This window comes from Poecilia mexicana, unplaced genomic scaffold (genome assembly GCF_051168715.1).
Source record: "Poecilia mexicana isolate PSO_F unplaced genomic scaffold, ASM5116871v1 scaffold_11, whole genome shotgun sequence".
NCBI classification, from domain to species: Eukaryota; Metazoa; Chordata; class Actinopteri; order Cyprinodontiformes; family Poeciliidae; genus Poecilia; species Poecilia mexicana.
Window position 1 is genome coordinate 13742058 of NW_028263380.1, and position 21455 is coordinate 13763512.

General features: G+C 39.8%; 3 protein-coding genes across 3 annotated transcripts; all 3 read right to left on the reverse strand.

Moving 5' to 3' along the window:
* Positions 1-475: 475 nt before the first annotated feature.
* On the reverse strand, positions 476-12627 carry rbm24a (RNA binding motif protein 24a). The gene is made up of 4 exons (XM_014988493.2): positions 11608-12627; positions 8391-8514; positions 8209-8263; positions 476-2911 (listed from the first exon to the last, which is right to left on the reverse strand). Exons 1-4 carry the CDS (start codon positions 11773-11775, stop codon positions 2557-2559), a joined length of 702 nt encoding a protein of 233 aa, XP_014843979.1. The 5' UTR covers positions 11776-12627; the 3' UTR covers positions 476-2556.
* A 1597-nt stretch (positions 12628-14224) lies between these two features.
* stmnd1 (stathmin domain containing 1) lies at positions 14225-17772 on the reverse strand. The gene is made up of 5 exons (XM_014988506.2): positions 17193-17772; positions 16195-16366; positions 15939-16084; positions 14910-15035; positions 14225-14728 (listed from the first exon to the last, which is right to left on the reverse strand). The coding sequence occupies exons 1-5, from the start codon at positions 17253-17255 to the stop codon at positions 14285-14287; spliced, it is 951 nt and encodes a 316-aa protein (XP_014843992.1). The 5' UTR covers positions 17256-17772; the 3' UTR covers positions 14225-14284.
* Positions 17773-17801: 29 nt separating this feature from the next.
* Positions 17802-20690, reverse strand: LOC106918613 (tektin-B1-like). Its single transcript, XM_014988505.2, has 8 exons — positions 20467-20690; positions 20169-20294; positions 19892-20097; positions 19552-19804; positions 18847-18954; positions 18619-18762; positions 18424-18503; positions 17802-18336 (listed from the first exon to the last, which is right to left on the reverse strand). The coding sequence occupies exons 1-8, from the start codon at positions 20662-20664 to the stop codon at positions 18132-18134; spliced, it is 1320 nt and encodes a 439-aa protein (XP_014843991.2). The 5' UTR covers positions 20665-20690; the 3' UTR covers positions 17802-18131.
* Positions 20691-21455: the final 765 nt, after the last annotated feature.

Here is a 21455-nt window from a genome sequence, read left to right on the forward strand (position 1 = left end):
ATCTTAATTAGCTGTGGGACTAATTTCACACGTCCAGCTGAGTGAAATAAACTTAAAAAGGTACAAGGCAGCCAACAAAGATGCAAAAACAACAAAACACATAAATACGCTGCACAGCTACATTGTATTCCTGAACACATAAGAGAAAAAAAAAAGTATGGTAAATCATTTATGTGTAATAAAAACCTGGTGTTGTTGTAGGAGTCTGCACCCTTCTGAGATACACCTGCACTTGTGCAAACTGTATTTTATTTTTTCTAATGTTTATACAATGACGACGACTTAATATTTACATTTTTACTTCCCTTCCTTATTTTCTAAAGAGGATAAAGAGGTCCCAAAATTGTTTAGATGTGTCCCCAAAGAAGAAGAAGAAGGGGGGAAAAAAGGAAATCACATTTGTGTATGTGTGAGAGTAGCTAATAATCGCGATGCGTTCCCGAGAAGAAGTAACATAAAGGAAAATACCACCAAATTTTCTTCAAATATAGAACATTTTATTTCACTTCGATTACATGCGGTTGAAATTCTGAAGTAAAGGTTTATCATAAACGCTTTAAAAGCCTTCATCCACTGACAGTGAAAAGTTTTTTTTTTTTGTCATTTACTTTTTTTTACATATTTCCCTTGTAAGAAAAAGTTCAAGTATAAAAAATTCCCAACAGTGTAAAACAGCTGATTTGATGAATATGAAGCAACAGAAGCTACTGAAACCCCGACGACGGCTATACATTCTAGTAAAGGAAAAGCAGCATTTTTTGCTCTTTTTTATTTATTTTTTTTACTAAAACTCCTTAATAATTCCTCCCAGCTAAACGAAGACTCAGAGTCAACCTGTATGCAAACAGGTCTGCATTTAAATGCACGAAGCTACTATTTAATGTTTTGTTCTAAAATGTCAAAAAAAAAAGTACAGTGCACGTAACAGTGTATTAAATAGCTTCTACATCAATAGTTTTTGGTTGAGCATGTTAATAATAATAATACTAATAATAATTCTAATAATAATAATAATAATAATAATAATAATAATAATAATTCATAATAATAATGATAGTAAACTAATCAATAACTTATATTTGCCTTGAGATGAGTACATAATAATATTAATAACACAGTACCTCCACTAAGTCTCTACTCTTAGAGTGTCAACAACCCGCAAAAAAATAAATAACTTAAATAATAGATTTTTTTTGTCCTTTTTCTGTTTTTCTCTCATTTAAATAGCTGTAAAAATGTAAGGCACACAGACCAACATGACATCAACGAGAAAACCCCTAGTTTGTCCTGACACACAGGCCAGTTGTCGGGTTAGCTTTGGAGAAAGTGTGAGTGCGTACCTCAGAGCTGGAAATGCTGACGCGACTGGAGAGAGAGAGAGAGAGAGAGAGAGAGAGGAGAGGGAGGGTGGTTTGGGGTCGAGGCAGGGGCCGGGGGTTGAGGGGTGCAATGTCGGTTCCCAAAAGGCTCGGCCAGGGATTAAAATGTGACAGCTCAACAAACGAGCACAAACGGTGCGTTCTTTCCAGAGAGATCCGTCTGTGCGGAGCAGTAGAGGCTCCGTCCACCGATCCACCCCACCCGCCCTCTCGCCCCCCCAGCAGCTGCCCTCTCCGTCACAGAGAGAAACGCCACTGTGCCGCCTTTGTCTCTTAGCGCTCTGCAGCCTCTGGATGCATGAATGTGAGTGAAATGTGGAAAAGCAACAGATTTAGTGTTTGTCATTGTCTCCCCTCTTTTGTCAGTGTTTCTGTTGTCTCTGCGAAACCCCTTCCCTCTCTCTCTCCCTCCCTGTAGTCTCATGACATTTTTCAGTTTTGTTTCTTTTATTTTGTTGATTTGTTTGCTTTGCATAGGTCAAGAGGTTAAGGCTGAGTATGAAAGGAAATGGGACATTCAGCATCAGGAAGATCATTAAGGTAGTTCTTCAAATGTGTTTTTGACACAACGATTTACGACACCTCGACTTCCAGACGGAAATGTAAAAAAATAAAATAAAATATTCGCTAACACACTGGAAAACGGTTTCATTTCCCTGATTATCAGAAAACATTAACTCAAAGAACAGAGAAAAAAAATACAAGGAGGACCCTCAATGTGTGATATTAACAAGAATAATAAATAAAATAGTAATGTTATGAGGGCTTTAAATAACCAACACTTTTGACGAGTGGAAAAAAAAAAAGAGGCTATTCCTCAAACTAACGTTAGAGACAGCATTAGGACTTAAAGGCCTACATTATACCAACCACTGGGCTCCTGTCACTCTACTCTAGAAACTACCAGTGACAATAGCAATAATAATAGTTTTCATAGTAATACCAACAGTGATCATTTCCATAGTTTGTTCTGCAACCTTTTTTTCATTTTCAGCTTTTTTTGTTCAGATAAAGCACAGCAAGTTGGAAAGTTCCTATCCCATCTCACCATTGTCATTGTAAAGAACCTCAGCCTTGGCGCTGACCCGGTCCACAAATCTTCTTTGTGATACTTCAACTGGGACCAGCAGTGGACCATCCCTCTCTCTCTTTGCCTGTGCAACAGTTGCAGCCGCTGCTATTGCATGCGGTCGGCCTGCAGCTGCTGAGCCTGGTACTGCCCGAAGGCCACGGCCGCAGCGGCGGCCGACCCAGGGGCGGCGGCGGCCAGCGGCTGCTGGACCGCAAAGCCATAGCCGGTGGTAGCCATGTAGCCCGGTGCGGCCGGGGAGGCGGCGTAGGGATACTGCTCGTAGGCCACGGCTGCAGCTGCGTTAGCCGCCGCAGAGTACTGCGCGTAGGCAGCCCCGGTGTAGTCGATGTAGGGAGAGGTGGCAGTGGCGGTGGCGGGTGCAGCGGCTGCGGGCTGCACATGGGGGATCACCACGCTGGGCTGAACGAAGGCCTGGGGGTACACATAATGGGTCGGGATGCTGTGGGACAAACACACAAGACACATGTGACAAGTCAATGTTTGCTTGAAATTTGGCGGTCCAAGAAATTCACCCTGAAACTCAACGTCATCACACCGCGCCAGAGCACGCGCCTCACCACTCAGTTCAGTCAACAGCAACAAAGAAACTCCAGGTGGTAGCAGAACAGCATAGGGTTGCCAAAATAGAAGAGCCAAGAAGGTCAAAGGTGAGAATAACTAGTAGATTTATTCCCCTGGCTTTTAAAGTCTGTTCAAACAAAACAGTTAGTGCAGTTAAAGCCTTAACCTACAAAGTTTAACTCATATTTTCCTTTCTGTTTGTAAAAAAAAACTCTGAAGGCTCTGCCATATTGCCGTTTAATAATTTGCAGTTTCAAATATATGATTTGACCCCCACCACAAATTAGAACAACGATGGAGAAGTCAAAACTTATTTTTCTGCATTTCTCAAGATATTTTGTTCTTCCTTTTACTAATAAATGCCACTTATGAACTCAGTAGAAATTAATGAAACAATCTGCAGTTGTTTTTTTTTTTTTGTCAATCACGAATTTCTCAAAATTGTCATTTCATATTTTCAACACCAAATTACAACTTTGGCACTGTTTTTGTAATGTGGTTTAGATTAGGATATCCTAAGCTAAATAAAATATTAGTGTAAATAATCAACACTGAAGTTTAGGCCTCGCTATTTTGTCCCCAAAAATGCAGTTGGGGTCTGAGAGAGAGGTCAAAGCACGGAGCATGCTGGTCGTTTTGCTTCTTTTATATCAGAAAACCAATCTGTGGGTAATTTCTTACACTAATTGTTTAAAATACTCTTGAATATTTTACTACACACGCACAAATACATTGGTTGGTTAACATAATCAGGAGACTTTCAGCTGGATCAACCCCTGACTAGTGAGCAGCCCAGCTGGAAATGTAAAAGTCAAATATTTCTCCAATCAATACCTAAGCGCTACCAGGTTAAGCTAACAATACTCTCTGATTTGGAAGTTGTTCTTGAGTAAAGTTAGAAATATTACTAAGTATCAGTGAGGTGTTTAAAAAGATAATAAACTCAGAAGAACAACAGAACACCTTTAAGCAATCTCCTAATTTAGGATATATGGAAATGTGTCTGGGAAAGACTTTCAGGAGGTAACAGGAAGGCTAAACGAACGAAGGCGAAGTTCGACTGTCTCTGAGCAGGCCATGATTTGAACTGAGATCTATAAATTAAAAAAAAAAAAAAAAAAAAAAAAGGCAGAGTTCAGGGTGTGTAACCTGCAGCTTGTAACAGCTGCAGGGCGGTGAAAGGCAGAGAGGGGCTTACAGCGTCAGGGGACGGAGGACAGAGATGATCCCGGGGACACATTGTAAAAATGTCACTGCCGCTTTGACAGCTGGACAGTTTTAAAAAGAAACACTGCTGGCCATTTCCCCCTCCGTGCCGGGACAAAGAGCTCGAGAGGCAGAGAGGGGAGCCGGGACTAGGCTCTGCACCAACAGGGATGTTTCGATTAAATAAACAGTTCTGAACAATGAAAGCATTCTGTCCTGCATGACATAGCCTTATCCCGAACCAGAACCTCTGCAGGGCCTGGGAGCCTGGCGTGAGACGAGGGATCAATGGGGACTGAAATTCAGAGTCAGTTTCTGACTGATTAGGCTCCTCCTCTTCAAGGTCAGAGTGGGTCAGAGATGAAAGACTGATGGAGAGACTCTATCATGGCAACCCTATGTTAGAGCACCCATATCTCAGCCACAAATACAAAAAAAAACAACAAAAGTGGAAAAGCAAGTAAACACAGAAGAAAAAAGAATTAAAAAAAAAAACAATATCACAGCAAATTAACCCAATATAAGAAACATAGCAACATGAAAAGTAGGTTACAGCTATATATGGAACATGTAAAGTAATTAAAGCTGGTTTATCATATTCAACACACAAACATCTACTTTTTCAAAGGCGAGTAACAAAATTCCCAAAAAAGTTTTTTTTTTTTCTTCTTCCCTAAATCTAATTTGGAAACTCTGAAAAACAGCATTTTGTGTCATCATGTGATGCTGAAACTGTACTTTGAAGCCCACGCTAATCAATCTCAGCAGGTCCTGGCTGCTCTTCAGGGTGAGAGCCAGCCAAGCATAAAGACTTTTACATGTTACTCTACAAGAGAAGCCTTTACTACTTGGAGAAATGCTTCTGAGAGGAAGTAAGCCTAGACTAAATATATGTATGTTTATGTTTGTTAGTGGCATTATCAATATTCAGATGATTCATGAAAAAACTTGGAGGAATCCTGTGGATTCATTAAGACCTTTTTAACTTTTTATTATCCACCCACGGATGGAAGATGATGCAGATAGTGATGGTGTAGATAAAGCATTAACTTTCAACAGCTTTTACTATGTTTAAAAAATGCATATAAACAGGATGGAGTCATTATTTCATCCAATGAGACCCACACCGCCATTTGTCTCTCCCTTTTATATTTTTACAAAATGTAGGAGTTAACTGTGCTGCAGCGGAGAATCATTTCCTGGCTATTTCTGACAGACTGGTGCATTTAGTTGCTGTGAGCGTTAAACATAGATCTGTTCAATCAGAAGTGTAAACATGCCAAGACGTGACTGTCCATGTCAACTGACAGACTTGGCCAAAATAGCAGAGAAGCAGCCAAAAAGTGATAGAAGAGTGGCAAGAATAAAGTTTAAAAATAAAAAAATAAAAAAAGCATTAACTGTCTCATTAGCTTTGCAACTGGCCATGTATTGGGATACAAGCATGAGCAATATTTAAACTTACGAACTAATTTAGACTATATTATTTGCAATTTTTTTAAAAATCTTTCATTATTTTCTTTCCATGTCCTGACCACACACTTTGCGCTGCTCTAGCAAATAAAAAGTTGACAACATTTAACCTAAATATAGTAATCTGCAGAAGATACTAGAATTATGGCATTTTCCAGAAAAAATGCACAGGATTAGTGATGTACCTGACTTGATGTTTATGTAAAGACAAAATGATAATTATTTACTGCCTCGGGTTCCTTCCTTTGCTACCAATCTAGCTTAATTTCTGAAGTATTCCCATTTAAACTTCCGCATGGTTCCATTTATCTGCTGATGTTACATGACGGACTGCTCCAACACCACTGACGGCCCCCATCGTCCACACACACACACACACACACACACACACACACACACACACACACACACACACACACACACACACACACACACACACACACACACACACACACACACAGAGAGAGAGATATACACCCAACTCAGAGCTTCATGCAACTGCAGTGTCAGCATTCAGGGCTTTGTGTGCCACAATGGGAGCGCTTGTTTTCATTAACACCACGAGCCCATGTGACGAAAGCTCGCAGTGAGAGAATAAGAGCGAGACAGAGACATCCAGACATTTGTTTGTCACACTGGAGACTTTGGCGAGCTGAGCTGAAACGAGCATGACGGACAAAGACACATTAGCACAATAGGATCCAGGACCTTTGTGTGCTCATAAAGTGGACACACACAAGCGTCCACCTTTCTGTTGAAGGTACCTGACATTTGGTGTTTAGCAGTGGGCTTTAAGTTGTGAATTTGTGTTATTTTAAGGTTTGGGGACGAGGCTATGAGCGCACAGAAACAGTGATGTTATCCTGAAAGCAGAGTGTAAAGACTTTAGGGAAAGTGGGTTGAATAAAGAAAAAACACACAAAAGATTCGTCTTTTAGTAAACCAGAAAACACATGGAACAGCAGATACTGGAAAACAAGGAATAAAAACAGCAAACAAACAAAAAAAAACACTTTTTTTAAAAGTTGCCACTCTTCCACAAAAACTTCAAAAAGTAATAAAAATAAATAAATAAATAAAAACACCCCAAAAATTCAACCAATCCGATTTTTTTTCTCTACTTTTGTTTTTCCAACATGGCACACGGTTTAGCCAACAGCACCCACTTCATTACGGCACACCAAGCTAAGCTCTACTGAAAAAAAAAAAAAACAACAAATCAGAAATGAAACCTACGTACATGCATCTGTAATCGCCACAGCGAGAGCTCGTTTGTGCGCGATCGAGTCTACGGGTTTTTCCCTGGTCTGATCTGAGTTTAGGCTCGCAGAACGGAAAGCTTAAGCGAGAGCGAGCCTGTCAAACCAGAGAGAGAACATTGAGTCAGGCTGCAGGTTTCCATCTTTAATCCACTCTAAACATTCACACACAAACACCTACAATCCTGCAATCTACATTGTCTGCATTATGATCAGCAGAATATCAGTAATGATCCCAATGTTGTTAAACATTACTAGCAAAAGTATTTCTACCCATCAAGCTGTTTTACGTTTTGTGACAAACAACAAAGTGACGCAAAATTTTAAAGTGGAACAAGAAAAGGATACATGGTTTTAATTTTTTCCAGATAATATTTGCATGCATTCATATTCAAACCTGTTGAGTTAATATACTGTGAAACCGCTGTAGGTAAATATCTGCCATCTTGGGCAGTTTTCCTTCACAAGATGGCTCAAGCTTGGACAGAGAGCGTCCATACTTTGACTGGGCCATTTAAACCATTGTGACTCTGGCTCTTTAAATTAATACTGTTGTACTGCAGAAATGCAAACTTCTGTATAAAACTTTTCCAGGTTTTCTTTCAAGCTTTAGCTCCATCTTGCCATCTACTTTTATCAGCTTCCAAGATGCTACAAACGTGTTAAGTAAGGACTTCTCGTGTTTTTCTTTAAGTAATGTCTTTCTTCTTATCACTGTTCAAAAAAAAAAGAAAAAAAAAGCCAAATCTGTTGAGTGTTTAAAAGTTTTTTTGTGCAACAGATTACCAGACATGAGCAGTGGATCTGCGCAGCTCGTCTGGAGTCAAAATGGGCCTCCAATTGATGCTTGCTGTTTGCAGTGGTGCCATATTTTTAGAGGATGACTGAGCATTGTTCTATGAGTTGTCCAAAGCTTGGATTTTTTTCTTTTGATCACCAGTAAACCTCTGAGGCCTTCGTAGAACAGCTGTTTATTTAGGGGTGGAAGAGTAAAGAGGGCTGACTCGAATGCATGCAACATTTTTTGAGTTTCTTCTTGTGAAATCATTTGAAAACCATTTATCCTTTTCTGTCCACGTGTCAATTATGCACATCTCTGTAGCATTAAATCTACATGACTGTAAGGAAACATCTGAGGTTTGTTAACACTGATGTAAAACTTTCTGATCCACATCCATCAATATCTTCTTTACGGAGAAAAGACAAATTATTTTATAAGACTCCAGAGATTCCTTACCCATAAGGCCTCTGGATGAACGCAGGGTGGATTTGGGGAACGCCGAAGGCAAATCCTGCAAAACAAAACAAAATACAAAATGAATAACTTCCATTCTGATGAACAGCTTGATTACATGGTTCCGCCTCAGAAAAACAGTGCAAAACAAAAAACGCTTCAGGTGAAAATGAAGCTGAATTCACCTGGCTGCATCACACGAGGTTTAGCCCCCAGGTAGGCCAGGTTCACATTGGCCTTCCTGCCATCGATGATCGGGTTGGGGTCCTTGCAGGCCCGATCGGCGGCAGAGCGGTCCACCATTGTCACCTTATGGGGAGGAAAGCAGAGGACAAATCAAAAGATAGCTTAAATTTAAGAGACCGTACAGGAAAACAGACAGTCAAGCATCTGGTGGAGAGTAAGCGTGTGCTATGAGCGCGGGAGAAGCAGAGTTTGTCAAGGTTTCACACATTTATCATTCTTAAACTCGAACGTGATCCAGAGTGAAGTGACCACTGATCCGTCCCGTTACATCGTTTAGCTCATGGCTTTCATGAAATACATTCTGAGGTCTCAAAACTAAAAAAAATACTCAGAGATACTTTGCTTTGGTGACTTAGATCTGATACTAAAATATAGTTTTTTATATAAATGACAAAATAAGGGATATTTCATGGAGCTGTGGGAATGAAGGTTTGGTTGAGTTTAGATGGTGTTTTAGTTGAGATGCGAGTGTCTGCCAGAGCCGGCCTCATGTATAAGCAAACTTTGGGATCTGATAGATCTATTGTTGACTGAGTGTCGAAAAGCTCTTAGAGTTAGACAGGACAGGTTTACAAATGCACCAGTTATTGACAAATTAGAGAAAAACTTCAAAGGGAACCTTAGTTCCTTTAGCCAGAGCAAATACAATTCTACTTACAACCTCACATAAAGTAAAGCTAGAAACTTTACGTGTTGCTTTCTTTTCATAAAATGTATCTTTTACTCTTTATTTTCCCTACCTAGATGTAATTTTAGACTTTGTAGCGACAGCAGCAATGAGGAAAATGAAGAAATGTTGGTTTGGATGTGACAGCTGCCTGCACTCACAAAGGTAGTCAGGTTAATCAGTCAAAAGCTGTTTCTTTAAGGTAACGTGGTTTAGCTTTAACACCAACATGGCATGTGATGAAAAACCTGACTTGTGTTTCACAATTGCAAATGAAGCAGATCCTCCTATTGTTAACATTTATCCAACAGCCTCACAATAAACAGAGGAAACAGTGGAAATGAAAAGCAAAAAAAAATCTAATCCTGCTGTATCTCCGTATCCATCACACTCACCGATTTTTGAGAAGGTTTTTACGAACTGGAACAGGAAGTGATTCATTTAGTCACAGGAATCTCTTTTCTCACACTTAAATGTTTCAGATGCAACACATTTTAATATCAGGCCAAAAAAGAAAAAAATCATAACTACCCTCTAAACCTACTAGCTGTGCTGTGTTCAGAGTCAGCAGCTCCCATCAGATGATTGTTGTAACTGAAGAGAAATTTTGAACCACAAAAAGCATGGATATCATGTTTAAGGTCATGCCACAGCATTTTGATTTCATTTAAGTCTATACTTTGACTAGACCACTCCAAAAGTTGTACATAGTCTAGAATAGGAATGTCTTTTATGGGAAATTTCAGTGCAACAATAGAAATATGACAGGCAATCAAAGCAAACAGATTCACACAAAGATAGAATATGATATATAAAAACAGAATTAAGAATGAAAATACTCTACAGTACGGACAAGATCTCAACACAGACACTGTGTAGTTCTAACAGTGTGTGTCAGTTCAAAGGGAAGATTTTATTTTGTTTTTTGGTTCATTGCCTTTGGATCAAAGCCATACAACACAACCCAGGTGTGCTTGAGTTTAATTGATGGAGTTTCTCCTTCAGGATTTTATAACAGAGAGTAAAATCCATGGCTCCACTGACAACAGCAGGCGTCAGATCATGTCACCATGCTCTTATTCTGAAATGCTCTTAGTTTTAGGCACCAAAATGTTCCAGTTTCATTTTATTACGTCTTGGGGATTGACATATTTTTCTTAATTATTAAACGACTCTTTGTGTCCATGGAAGCCATTTTTGTCCACTCTCTCTTTTGTTAACCTCAACTTTGGCCAGCGAGGCCTGCAGAGCTTTAAATGCTGTTCTGTTTTTTTGTTTTTTCCTGAATGATTTGTCCGTGAACCCTTGGATATGTTATGGGTAAAGACCAGACTCAAGTGAAGGTTCATCATTCTCTCATGTGTTCTCCATTTGTGGATAATGGCTCTCACTGTGGTTCTCTTGAGTCCCAAAGCCAGAGAGATGGTTTCGTAACCCTTTCCTGCCTGATAAATATCATAGTTTCTAACGTGTTGTTAAACTTTTTGAGATTAGGAACGATTGTGTTGCAACATCTTCTAGCCTCTTTTACACACTGCCATAAAGGTTTAAATTAGAAAATAATAGTAACCTTATTTAAAAAGGGAAAATGTATAAATGTCACCATTTGCTCTTATATACCTCATTGTAGCACAACTTAAGATAATTTGCACCTGCAGTCCCCTGCAGGTCACAAAAATAGATATACAATATTAAAATAAGACAAATATATAACAACTAAATATAATCACTAGGGTTTAGATACTGTTATCCTCTAATGAATAACATAAACATTTAAAAACTGCCTTTTGTACTCAAACTGTGTTGTTATAACATGAAATTTGTTTGACCATTTGCAAACGTCCACTGTGAAAATTGAGAATACCGCTCCAACTTTTAAAAACTGCATTAATTAGTCGCAAATACCTGAATGAAGTTTATCAAACCTACTTTATTTACGTTTGTTTACCTTGACAATTCAAGGATAGACTTATTTTAATTACAAAATAATCAATTAACCCCTTTAAAAAAAAAAAAGAAAGTCAGAGCTGTATATATATATATTCGCTTTTTTTCCCCAGTGCACTTTATTAGGCAACCCGTAAGAGTTTTTGCTTCAACAAGTCAGATCAAGTATCTAACGCGTTAAAATGATCAGTCTGGCAGGTGATGAGGATGATATCACGATGTTTCATCTAAGCCAGCGTTAGGCAACATTCGTGACTCCACTGTGAGACTATCTCAGCCCTCAGCAGCTGTCAGCGCCCTGGAAACAACGTGTCCGGGCGCATAGCTGCGGCGCAACAAGTTGTGAGATTGCAGCAGAAGCCGGCGGCAGATATAAGCAGTGCCGTCTTATCGAAACATAAACAACCCATGACCAGAGGCAGATATATCACTGTTGTGAAAGACAAGCCGCCGAGGCGCACAGTGGCTGATTTAACACACACACACACACACACACACACACACAAAAACATGTTGTGAATCCGAAGTGAAGCCGTACTTACAAATCCATAACCTCTTGACTTGCCGGTCTGTCTGTCGGTGATCACCACAGCCTCTTCGATCTCGCCAAAAACCTCAAAATATTTCCTGAGACTTGAGTCCGTGGTGTGGTAGGGAAGACCCCCGACAAATATCTTCGTGTAGGTCGTGTCCTTTTGCGTGGTGTGCATCGTTAGTGCAAAAACAAACAACAAAAAAAAATACAGTAAACTGGAACTGTTTAAAACAAACAAAAAAACAAACAAAGGCAATCTAGTGCAAAATGTCCTTATCAATTATTCTTTGGGTGAGAAGAAAAAAAAATGGAGGAGATCAGCAAAATGTTGTCGACAGTGATGGAGCCTGGAGGTAGATTTTCTTCTCGCCGCGGCTAAGAGGGCAGAAACATGGAGCGGATTGTCCCAGAGATGAGCATCAGGTGCTTCCAGCTCTCCTTCAACAACTCTGCTGTCTAACTTCATAGGTTTGGGACCCATTCCTAAAAGCGTCGCCTCTTACTCCACCCAGCTGCTCAGCGGACCGCCCCATACACACACACACACACACACACACACACACACACACACACACACACACACACACACACACACACACTCGCACATACACACACCTACACACAGACACACACACACTCATATGCACACCGGAGCGCACAAACAGCTGGGCAGCCTGCAAGATCCAGAGGTGTCCTTTCAGTAACTGTTTCATTTTATGTCGCTTTTTATATTCTAGTATATTCTGGGGCGTCTTTGTGGAACATAAAATGTCTATGTAAAATGTTTATGTCATAAAATAGGTACTTACTTAACCACAGCTTCTTGTTGCTTCTGGTTATTTTAGGCTTCTTTTTTTATATTAAGTAGGCAGGTGAAGCTCCAAAGATCTCTCTTTTGCAGGGTTTTATGCTCCGACTGTCTTAGTTTTCGCTATTTTATGGCGTTAAGATAATTTTACAGTGCATATAACTCTTGTACATTTGGTAAAACCTCTCAGTAATGCATTTCAAATGTAGTCACAAACAGAAGAGCCTGATGAGTAACCTACCTTGACGCAGCCAAACATAAATAATTTATATCATAGCTTCTTTGTATACTTTTCTCCCTCTCAAGGCAGCTCTTATCAAAAACTATTCCAATCTTATTTTTACTTATTTATTTATTTATTTACATTTTGTCACATCGGAATGTAAAAAAAAAAAAAAACATTAATGCGTTGCATTGGGATTTTATGTGGCCGAGCAACAAAGAGTTAGTATAGTTGCAAAGTGAAAGGAAAATTTCACATGCAATCCTCAAAGTTCAATTTCCTTCTCAACTAAAAAGATCTGATAACAATGTATATTTTGTGTTTGGTTATCACTTAAAATCTGAATCCCATCCTTAGATAATAGAGGTTTATGGTTGCAGTATGGCAAAACATGGAGAAGTCCAAGGCTCATGGATACTTTTGCAGGTACCTGCCTCTGTTTCTACGAGGGGGGAAAGTAAAGGTGGTATTTAGATCACGTCACTACCGATTACAAAATCAGGACATGCTAAAAATGCTTCGGTTTTTTTTTTTTTCTTTTAGGCGATTTATCCTTAACATAAATGTGTATCAGTTTATCTAATAGTATCACAGGAGCCTGCGGTCATTGTCACATCTATCTGAATATAAGCTGTTGCTTTAAAGATCCTCCACGTTTCAGTGAAATGCAACCTGATGCAGCTTCTTACTACTGGCTCTGTTTTATTAATGCGACCACACGCCTTTTAATGTCCATAGAGAATCGTGAATAAAAGGAGGGGAGGGGAGTGGGGGCTGTTTCAAGTTTCTTTAGCTGGACAATGGGGGTCCGGTTAGGTTGCATATCCTTATTGTAAAGCTGCATGCTCACTCATCTACATCAGCTCATCCTTTAACAATATGGAGGCCCGTTTAAGGAGTTGATTTAGACAAACAGCTCTAATTTAGGCTGAGTCTCTTGATGGATTTAACTTTTATAGGATCATAGTTTTAACACATCGATTCAGAGGGTAAGTAGCTTCAAGGTTAAGTAAATAATACAAATTTCCCCTTGTTAATAACCAGTCAGAAATTTGGGTTAAGTGAGTTTAATCACGACAAACAGAAGTGAGAAGCTTGAAACTGGATATGTCTTCTTCATCCGTTTGGACATAATGCCTCCTGTCGCGTCCTTTAAAGCTAAAATGTAAAAATACATTTTTATTCCTGAAACTATGAAGCACTCTTTGTTTTGTTTTTTTCCTGAAAAATCTGAATATTTAAACTCATAATTGTTCTGTATGTTTACTAGAATACTTCAGAAATAAACCTTATATCTTCTGAGATTAAAACCTCCCCCTTTTATAGCTTATTTTACAGATTCACCGGTGTTGCTTAAGTGGAAAACATGCATTACTCACTGAAACAGCGCCATCTTGTGTTGAACAAAACAACTGCTCTATTCCTACCTCTTTCTAAAACATCAACAAGAAGAACCCGTTTAGTTTTAAGGTGAGCTCAACATTACAGTTCAGTAAAAACAGAGTTAATTTGCCCTTTTACATTTGTTTAATAAGATCCAAGTGGCCAACAACATCTTCTGTGAATGTGCAAAATGAAATCCTTTGGCTGCCTTCCTCTCCTCTCCTCCTCTCTCCTGTGAGGCGCTGATTAGAGGCTCCGTTATGTGATAAACTAAAACATTTCGTCCTTGTCCTCTGCACGTTGAAAGCTGGAGTCACTCTCCAGTTCCTCCAAAGAATCGAGGAGCTCGCCTGCCCTCAGCTCCTCCACCTGAGTCACCTCCTCTTCCTCCATCCCGCCTCCCTCCAGGTGATCTCCCTCCTCTCCCACCTCCTCACTTCCGTGCCTCGTTTTCCCCCCCTGGTGCTTCCCCTCCGGCCACTCCCTGCTGTCTCCTTCAGCCCCTCTGACCCACTCTCCTCCCACGGCTGCTTTGCGTGGGGCCTGGCCGTGGAGCGCAGGAGCTGGAGACGCTGCGCTGGCTGCCGGGAGCTGTAGCGACTCCACAGGACTCAAGGTCGAGTCTGTTTCCTCCCCGGCGCTGGAGACGGGAGCCGTTCGTCGACCTTGCGACGTGTTTGTCCTTAAACGGGTTTTCATTTCTTCTTGCTTCATCTAAAAGACGATGGGAGAAACAGATCTTTATGTGAGCGAGAAATGAGATAAGTGAACTTTTCAGTGTTTTTTTTTTTTGTTTTGTTTTTAAACCACAAACTTCAACGTAATTTGTGAAATATGAAACAGGTTTGTGGTTGTAATGGAGCACATGACATTAACACTGATCCAAACACTCCACCTTGCGTCTCTTCTCAGCCAGCCTCATTTTTTCATCAAACTCTTCTCTGCTGTGGCTTTGAACCTTTTTGGCCTTCAGTGACTCCAACCTGGCAGGAAGTCTTCTAGTGACACGTCTGGATTCGTCCTAAAAAGACAAATAAACATTTTCACTGCAATTGCTTTTGCTGCAACAACTGAAACGCAGTTTACCGCTTTATTTCAAATGCTGTGCCTCCTTCTATATGTTACAGCGTTTAAAGTAATGTTGCTGACAAAAGTTTTGTTGCATTCAGGAACAGTGGCATTATGTCAAACCCTAGTTTCTAAGGTTTTGTGAATAAAGTCAAGTCTTCACAGGCTATTTACTGGCCTTCATTCACTTTATTTTATTCTATCCTGCAGAATTGATACTGATTATAAAGTTGGACCTGTTGATAGACATGGTGAAGGTTACAGGTAATTGGAATAAAAGCAGGAAAAATTAAACTTTTAAAGTAAGTCTGTGACATACTGGTTAAGTTTAGCATTTATATATATATATATATATATATATATATATATATATATATATATATATATATATATATATATATGACATAACCAAAGACAAATATGAAGCACTTAAAATTTAAGTTTATGATCATTTTTAACACTTTATTAATTAATTACAACATGTCTGATGAGACATGAAACACTTCTTACCTCCTGTTAAAAGGAAAAAATTAAATAAGTAATTATATGAGATTCTATGAAACACTAACGTACAAGCTTAACAATATATGATGGTTCTGTTTTGAATTTTGACTGAAATTTGAGGTAAATTTGAGATGTTTCTGCTTTCGTTTGTATTTTAAAGGGGTGTTCACTGAACTCACTTGAAACTCTTTGGGACAATAAAAGTCTAAAAATATCATCTGATATCAAATGAGTAGGAAAGTCTTAAAACTGACCAATGTTTAAGCTCAAGATGTATCAAAGTTAAATTCCAGTTCTAACATTGAAACAGGTAGTAATTGCTGTTTTCAGCCAGAGGAAGTGAGGCTCCCACCATGATGCAGTAGGCAGCTCCACTGTCTTTCTCCCGTATTTGTCCCACTGGGATGATGCCCTGATTCCACAGCTCTTCCAGTATCTCCATGGACTTGGGACGCCCCTGTACTGTTGTGCCACCCTGCAGCAAGTCCGGCTCAGCATCTGAAGTAAAATCAATTCGAAATGTAATTTTTTTTCCTCCTCCATGCAACATGACGAGGTTCGTTTTTTTTGTTTGTTTTTTTTTTAGCTTGTTTGCAACTGAAACTCACCATTTGGAGCAACACATTCCCTGAGGCTCTCCGACGGTAGAGGAGGGATTTTGTTTGGTAATCCTCCAGGTAACACCAGATGGTCTCTGTTTTCCATCATGACCCCGCTGTCCGTTGTGCCCTTTGACCTGGCTGAGTCGCCACGTCCGCTGGATTTAGATCCTGCTTCATCCTGACACAAAAGGAGAAACAGAGAGAAAATACTACTCAGGCCTTTACAAAGTTATTGTTATGCTTCCTGAAAGCTTTTACTGATGCTGTCATGAAGCAATGAAAGTGTTAAGATGAATAAAAGATCAGAAAGTCTTTTATTAGTCCCACGAGTGGGAAATTTAAGTGGACAGAACAAGATAAAAAAGTAACAGAAATTAAAAACAACAGAATAAAAAACAGTACAGTGTAGAAAGAACACCATATAAGCAAAACTAGATATATAAGTACAAATATATATTATATAATACAGTTGTAATATAAATATAAGTATATATGTGTATATGTAAATATATATGCATATACATTTACCAACATTTACATGCACAAGCACGCACATATGCCTATATACATATGTACATTTGCCCACAGACATGTATATGTAATTGTAAACACTAAAAAAATAATTTACACATATATAAATGTGCATAACTCAACTGAAACAAGAGGAATTCATTTCAATAGAAACAAGTAAATTCAATCAAAAAAAAAATACAATAAAAGGTGAGACAATGATGCTTTTTTTAGATAACAAAAGCAAAGTCAAAGTAATTATGTTTTGTTTTGTTATTTTAGTTTAATCAACTTATCGGGTTTTACAGTGTAAGCTGGGCGACATTTAAGTGAGCGCAGCCATTTTTTCTTCTTCTTCTTTTTTTTCACTCCAACAGCTGGTACACAACAATTCAACTCAAACGACTGACAGTTTCAGACACCTCTGCAGGTAAATAGCGCCCACTTTCCCCAGAGTTTGAGCCACATACAGCAGGTGGAAACACCGAGCATACCTCGTCCCGGCTCGGTTCCGCCAGCGGGTGAACCTCGACGCTAGTGGAGCTTGAACATCCCATCTTTGGCAGGTCAAAAAGCGGACGGATGAGAAATGTGTCGCGTTTTTAACCCCTCCACTTTGTATACAATTACCCGTCTTGCATACTTTCACACAGTCTCCGTCTCCATGGGCCCGACCCGTTGCTAGGACCCGTTGCTACAATAAATCTTGACCCGGTTGATACCCAGGAGCAAACAGAGAGCGACCAGCGAAAACATCTCTGGAGATAGGTTACACGTAATTACTGCAGGTCAAACCTCTACGGAGGTCAAAAAGATAGGGATCTTATTTAATAAAAAAAAAAGGTTTTAGCTGGGGGGGAAAACAAAATAAGTGGAGACAGCATGTTGACATTTGAATGTTGAAAACAAACAAAAACATTCATTTAAAAAAAAAGAAACAAAGGAAAATTACTACTCGACAATTTGAGATTTTTTGTTTGTTTTCAGGGGGAAAAATAGCAGCTACATTTAGTTTTGTCATCCAGGTTTAAACATACTTTAAACCTGGATGATAAAAAAAAGACGACCCATTGTGCAAAACTTTCCATCTGTCACAAATTAACTGTAGACTCCAAATTATTTATTTAATGCATATTTATCTTGCATTTTTTCCAAGTAACAGAAGCAAGCTAAACCATAAAATAATACATAAAAATATTATTCACTTATATTTGCACATGACTGATGAGTAAATAAAATACATGTGAGCAATTTTCACTAATTTGAGAGGCAAGAAGCTCATGCCCACAGTTTTCCTTTCCACATAATCCAAGCAGTGCAGACTTAAAAATGGACACTCAAAGAAAACAAGTTAATATAATATAATAGTGCTAGGCATTTTATTGGCAGTGCCATGTGAATAGGACTATAGATGGCAGCAGCAGCTGCGCCTGCTACTGCATTTCGGGGTGAGGGCTGGAGCACTGCGTGATTCTACAAAGCCTGGGTTTGTTACCCAGAACCACAGATGTGTCGACGGCCAGCCGGAAGCTCTGGTGCAGGGCCTGGCACTTCCGCGCTATGTCAAGCGTTTGAGCATTTTTCAACAGTTTGTCCTCCACAAAGATCAGATGTTTCTGCGCCACGGCCAGGTTCTGCCTGCGAAGGACGGCAACAGGGGGGTCAGTCGGCATAAAGACGGGCGGCAGACGGATTACAGATGGGGGCGGGGGGAAGAGAACTTACTGGGTGAGCTGCAGCACCGACTGAAGACCACCAAGCATCTTCGCCAGGTCCTGTCTCTCCAGAACGAGAGCGTTATGGGGCTAAAAGAAGGACGAGAAAATAACCCAGTTATGATTTGTTTCAGCTGTAACAAAAACAAGAAAAAAAAAAAAAAATCAAATAACACAACTACAACCCTCAGGCAGCAGCACCTACATTGTCCAGGCAGAGCTCAAATCGGGGTCTCTGGTTGAGAATCTCCAGAAGGTGGGTGATCTGGTGCAGCCTGGACTCACAGTTCTGAATATGTTGGAGCAGTCTCTGTATGTCCTTGTTCAGATCAGAAATCTCTTGCAGGATCTGGCGGTTACAGACAACAACAAGGAGTTAAATGACCGAGTTTGAGACGCTGTGAGATTGTGTGAAAAGTTGCAGCATGCCGACCTTCTGTCTCTCTAAGTTCAGTGCATCCTGGAGCTTGGTCAGCTCCTGGATCTTCCTCCTGAGAGCTTCTGCAGTGCTGTTGCGTTGGCGCTCGTGGGCATCTTTCAGCTGCGATCGTCGGAAAGATGACAGGCATTAACATGTGTCCCTGACCCTAGTACAGTGATCATTTTGGCTATTTTAATGAAGAATATCCCAGGATAATAAAATGCGACACTTATCAAAGCAATTTCTAACTGATACTGGCAATAAAGTGAATATGATTCTCATTAATGTCACATATTGTGTGGAGAAATGGCTATCTGAGCTCAGTGACAAGAGGTATGTTGGGAACAGTCATCTATAAAACATGGTGATGGAGCATCATGCATGTGGGACAGTTTTGGTGCGTCTCTAAATCAACAATTAAGAACTGGAAACTTTGACCCAACATGATACTGATCAGAAACAAGCAGCAGGACCAAGAATGTTGAGAAAAGGCTTTTTTCTAAATCCTGGGCACAACTATGATACATCTATTTTGTGCCTTTGTGCATAAATGCATAGATGAAAATGATTGAATATATAAACTTTACCGTCCTTCCTCCCTTAAAAAAAAAAAAAGCGCAATTTATAAGCCCCCCAAAAAAAGAGAGTAAGGCATTTCTGGGTATGATAAATGCACGTAAACTCCTGTCAGTAGCTGCAGATGTGATTTGCTCTTACGTTGGCCAGGAGGAACATCAGGTTTGCCCTGCAGGCAGACGAGTCCTTCAGCAGGTTTTCAGCTGTCAGCTTCAGGTTTTGGCAGTGGGACAGCCACGTCTCGTAGCTCACATGGTTTGGTTTGATTGAGGGAGCAGGTATGTGAGAGCATGGGGTGTCCACCTCAAAGGTGATACATTTGGTAGTGAGTTTGATGGCTTCGACCTTGTCTTGAAAATCATGCATCAGCCGAGAACGGACCGCCTTCAGAGCGCTGCAGCAGGAAAACAGAAGTTAAGGTTAGTCTTCCTACTGAGGCGCGCCAGTCTGATTAACTCGGGCTTTTCTCTTTATGTCTGACCTTAGCTTGTCAAGTAGAATGAAGATCTGCTTCTGCAGCGCCTCTCTGCTCTCGTTGGTCATCTGCTCCTCTTTCTTCAGCTTGAGGAAGACCGGGTCCTGTCTCATACCCTCCGAGCACAGGCTGCTGCTGAGAGCCACGCAGTCACTCATAAGCTGACTGTACAGCTGTCTCTCTTTGAGACAGTGCTCTGCCGTGTCTTTCGCCTGAGGGCACAGTCAGTTTTACAAAATAGTCCACCTTTGTTCTCTGAGAGTTTGGTTGCTGATGCAGGTACCTGCTCCACACAGATGATTTCTCTTTCTATTCGCCGGATTAACTCATAAATATGGGCCTGCCAATGGCTGATCTCCATGTGGCGGGATGTGAAATGCCCCATGGTGTTACGAATAGACAAAGGAACCTTCAATGATAAAACGGAAATACACCTGAAATCAAGAAACCTCCAACAAAAATTATGACCAGATGAAAGACAGGCTACAGTGTCCCAGTTAATTAAACGAAGGCATTTCAATTTATGCTATCCAACAAGACATCCCAAGATTTAGCGGTTTGGCTCAGCAGTTGGGCCTTACCCGAGCAATATTATTGCTATGCAGGGTGAAGAAGATTTCATTCAGCTTCACATAGTGGTCCTTCTCAGGTCGTGGTTTGTTGTATGACAGACTTATACCGTCAGCCAGGGCAGGGAGAGTCAGTTTACCTTCTGATTCCTGCAGGCAATCCATCTTTGGATTATTTTTCCTGTGACATAAAAAAAGCAAAAAATGCATCAAAAATAACTTAGATTTACCTGAAATACTGCCAACAGAAAATGGTGAATTTGATTTAAATTTTTCATATTTGATCTGAGAAAAGTAACACTAAACACTCTTACTTACCACATTGTTTTGGTTGTCTGCAAAAGTTGAATTGTTGAATCTCAGTTCAGTTGGAAACAAAAGTGTTGGGGCAACAAAGAGCCTATTTGCAATAAGTAGAGCATGGAAGCCTCAACCATTCTCCAGGGATACACGGTTAAATGTCAACAAAGATAAAAACAAGTAGTGGTATCCAAGATTATGGGCCATTTTCAGAACAAATTAAACAATAACAACTTGAATTCTGTAAAGAACTACTAAAGCAAAATTTATTGCATTAGTTAAACCTGCCTAGCGAAATAAATGCGGCCAATATTTAGCAGAAAATGAAAATGAAGTTATAGTCTGTAGTCACAGATTTGCCAAAAGAAACTTGATCTAGCAAAAGTGTCACTTATGTTTCAACTAAAAAGGGCATACTAGCTAAAGTTTAGGCTTGTGCCCTACATTTTGTTTACAAGCTAAACAAAGATGGTTAACTTTTACTTTAACGACTTAAACAAGGTAGAACGCAATTAAAATTAATAACATTCGTAATATAATATGAATAAGACTTGAACTCTACATGTAAAAATTCCACAGGTCCTAGAAAAACTGGAATATTTTTTTTTCATATGACTGACTGTCCATGTATGTTGCCTACACATCAAACAAACAAGCAATCTCTCTGCTTTGCGAGACGTGCAATTATATTGAAAGACCTT

Bases quoted from the DNA above. Each gene is read 5' to 3' on its own strand.
- rbm24a (XM_014988493.2), bottom strand. From the start codon at position 11,775: ATGCACACCACGCAAAAGGACACGACCTACACGAAGATATTTGTCGGG. The intron at 8,515-11,607 runs GTAAGTACGGCT...CCTCCCCATAAG, and splicing joins AGTCAAGAGGTTATGGATTT to GTGACAATGGTGGACCGCTC. The intron at 2,912-8,208 runs GTAAGGAATCTC...TTTGTCCCACAG, and splicing joins TTCATCCAGAGGCCTTATGG to CATCCCGACCCATTATGTGT.
- stmnd1 (XM_014988506.2), bottom strand. From the start codon at position 17,255: ATGGGATGTTCAAGCTCCACTAGCGTCGAGGTTCACCCGCTGGCGGAA. The intron at 16,367-17,192 runs GTATGCTCGGTG...CTTTTGTGTCAG, and splicing joins CGGAACCGAGCCGGGACGAG to GATGAAGCAGGATCTAAATC. The intron at 15,036-15,938 runs GTGGGAGCCTCA...TTGTCTTTTTAG, and splicing joins GAGCTGCCTACTGCATCATG to GACGAATCCAGACGTGTCAC.
- LOC106918613 (XM_014988505.2), bottom strand. From the start codon at position 20,664: ATGCATTTTTTGCTTTTTTTATGTCACAGGAAAAATAATCCAAAGATG. The intron at 20,295-20,466 runs GTAAGGCCCAAC...TTATCATTGAAG, and splicing joins ATAGCAATAATATTGCTCGG to GTTCCTTTGTCTATTCGTAA. The intron at 18,504-18,618 runs GTAGGTGCTGCT...TCCTTCTTTTAG, and splicing joins TTGAGCTCTGCCTGGACAAT to CCCCATAACGCTCTCGTTCT.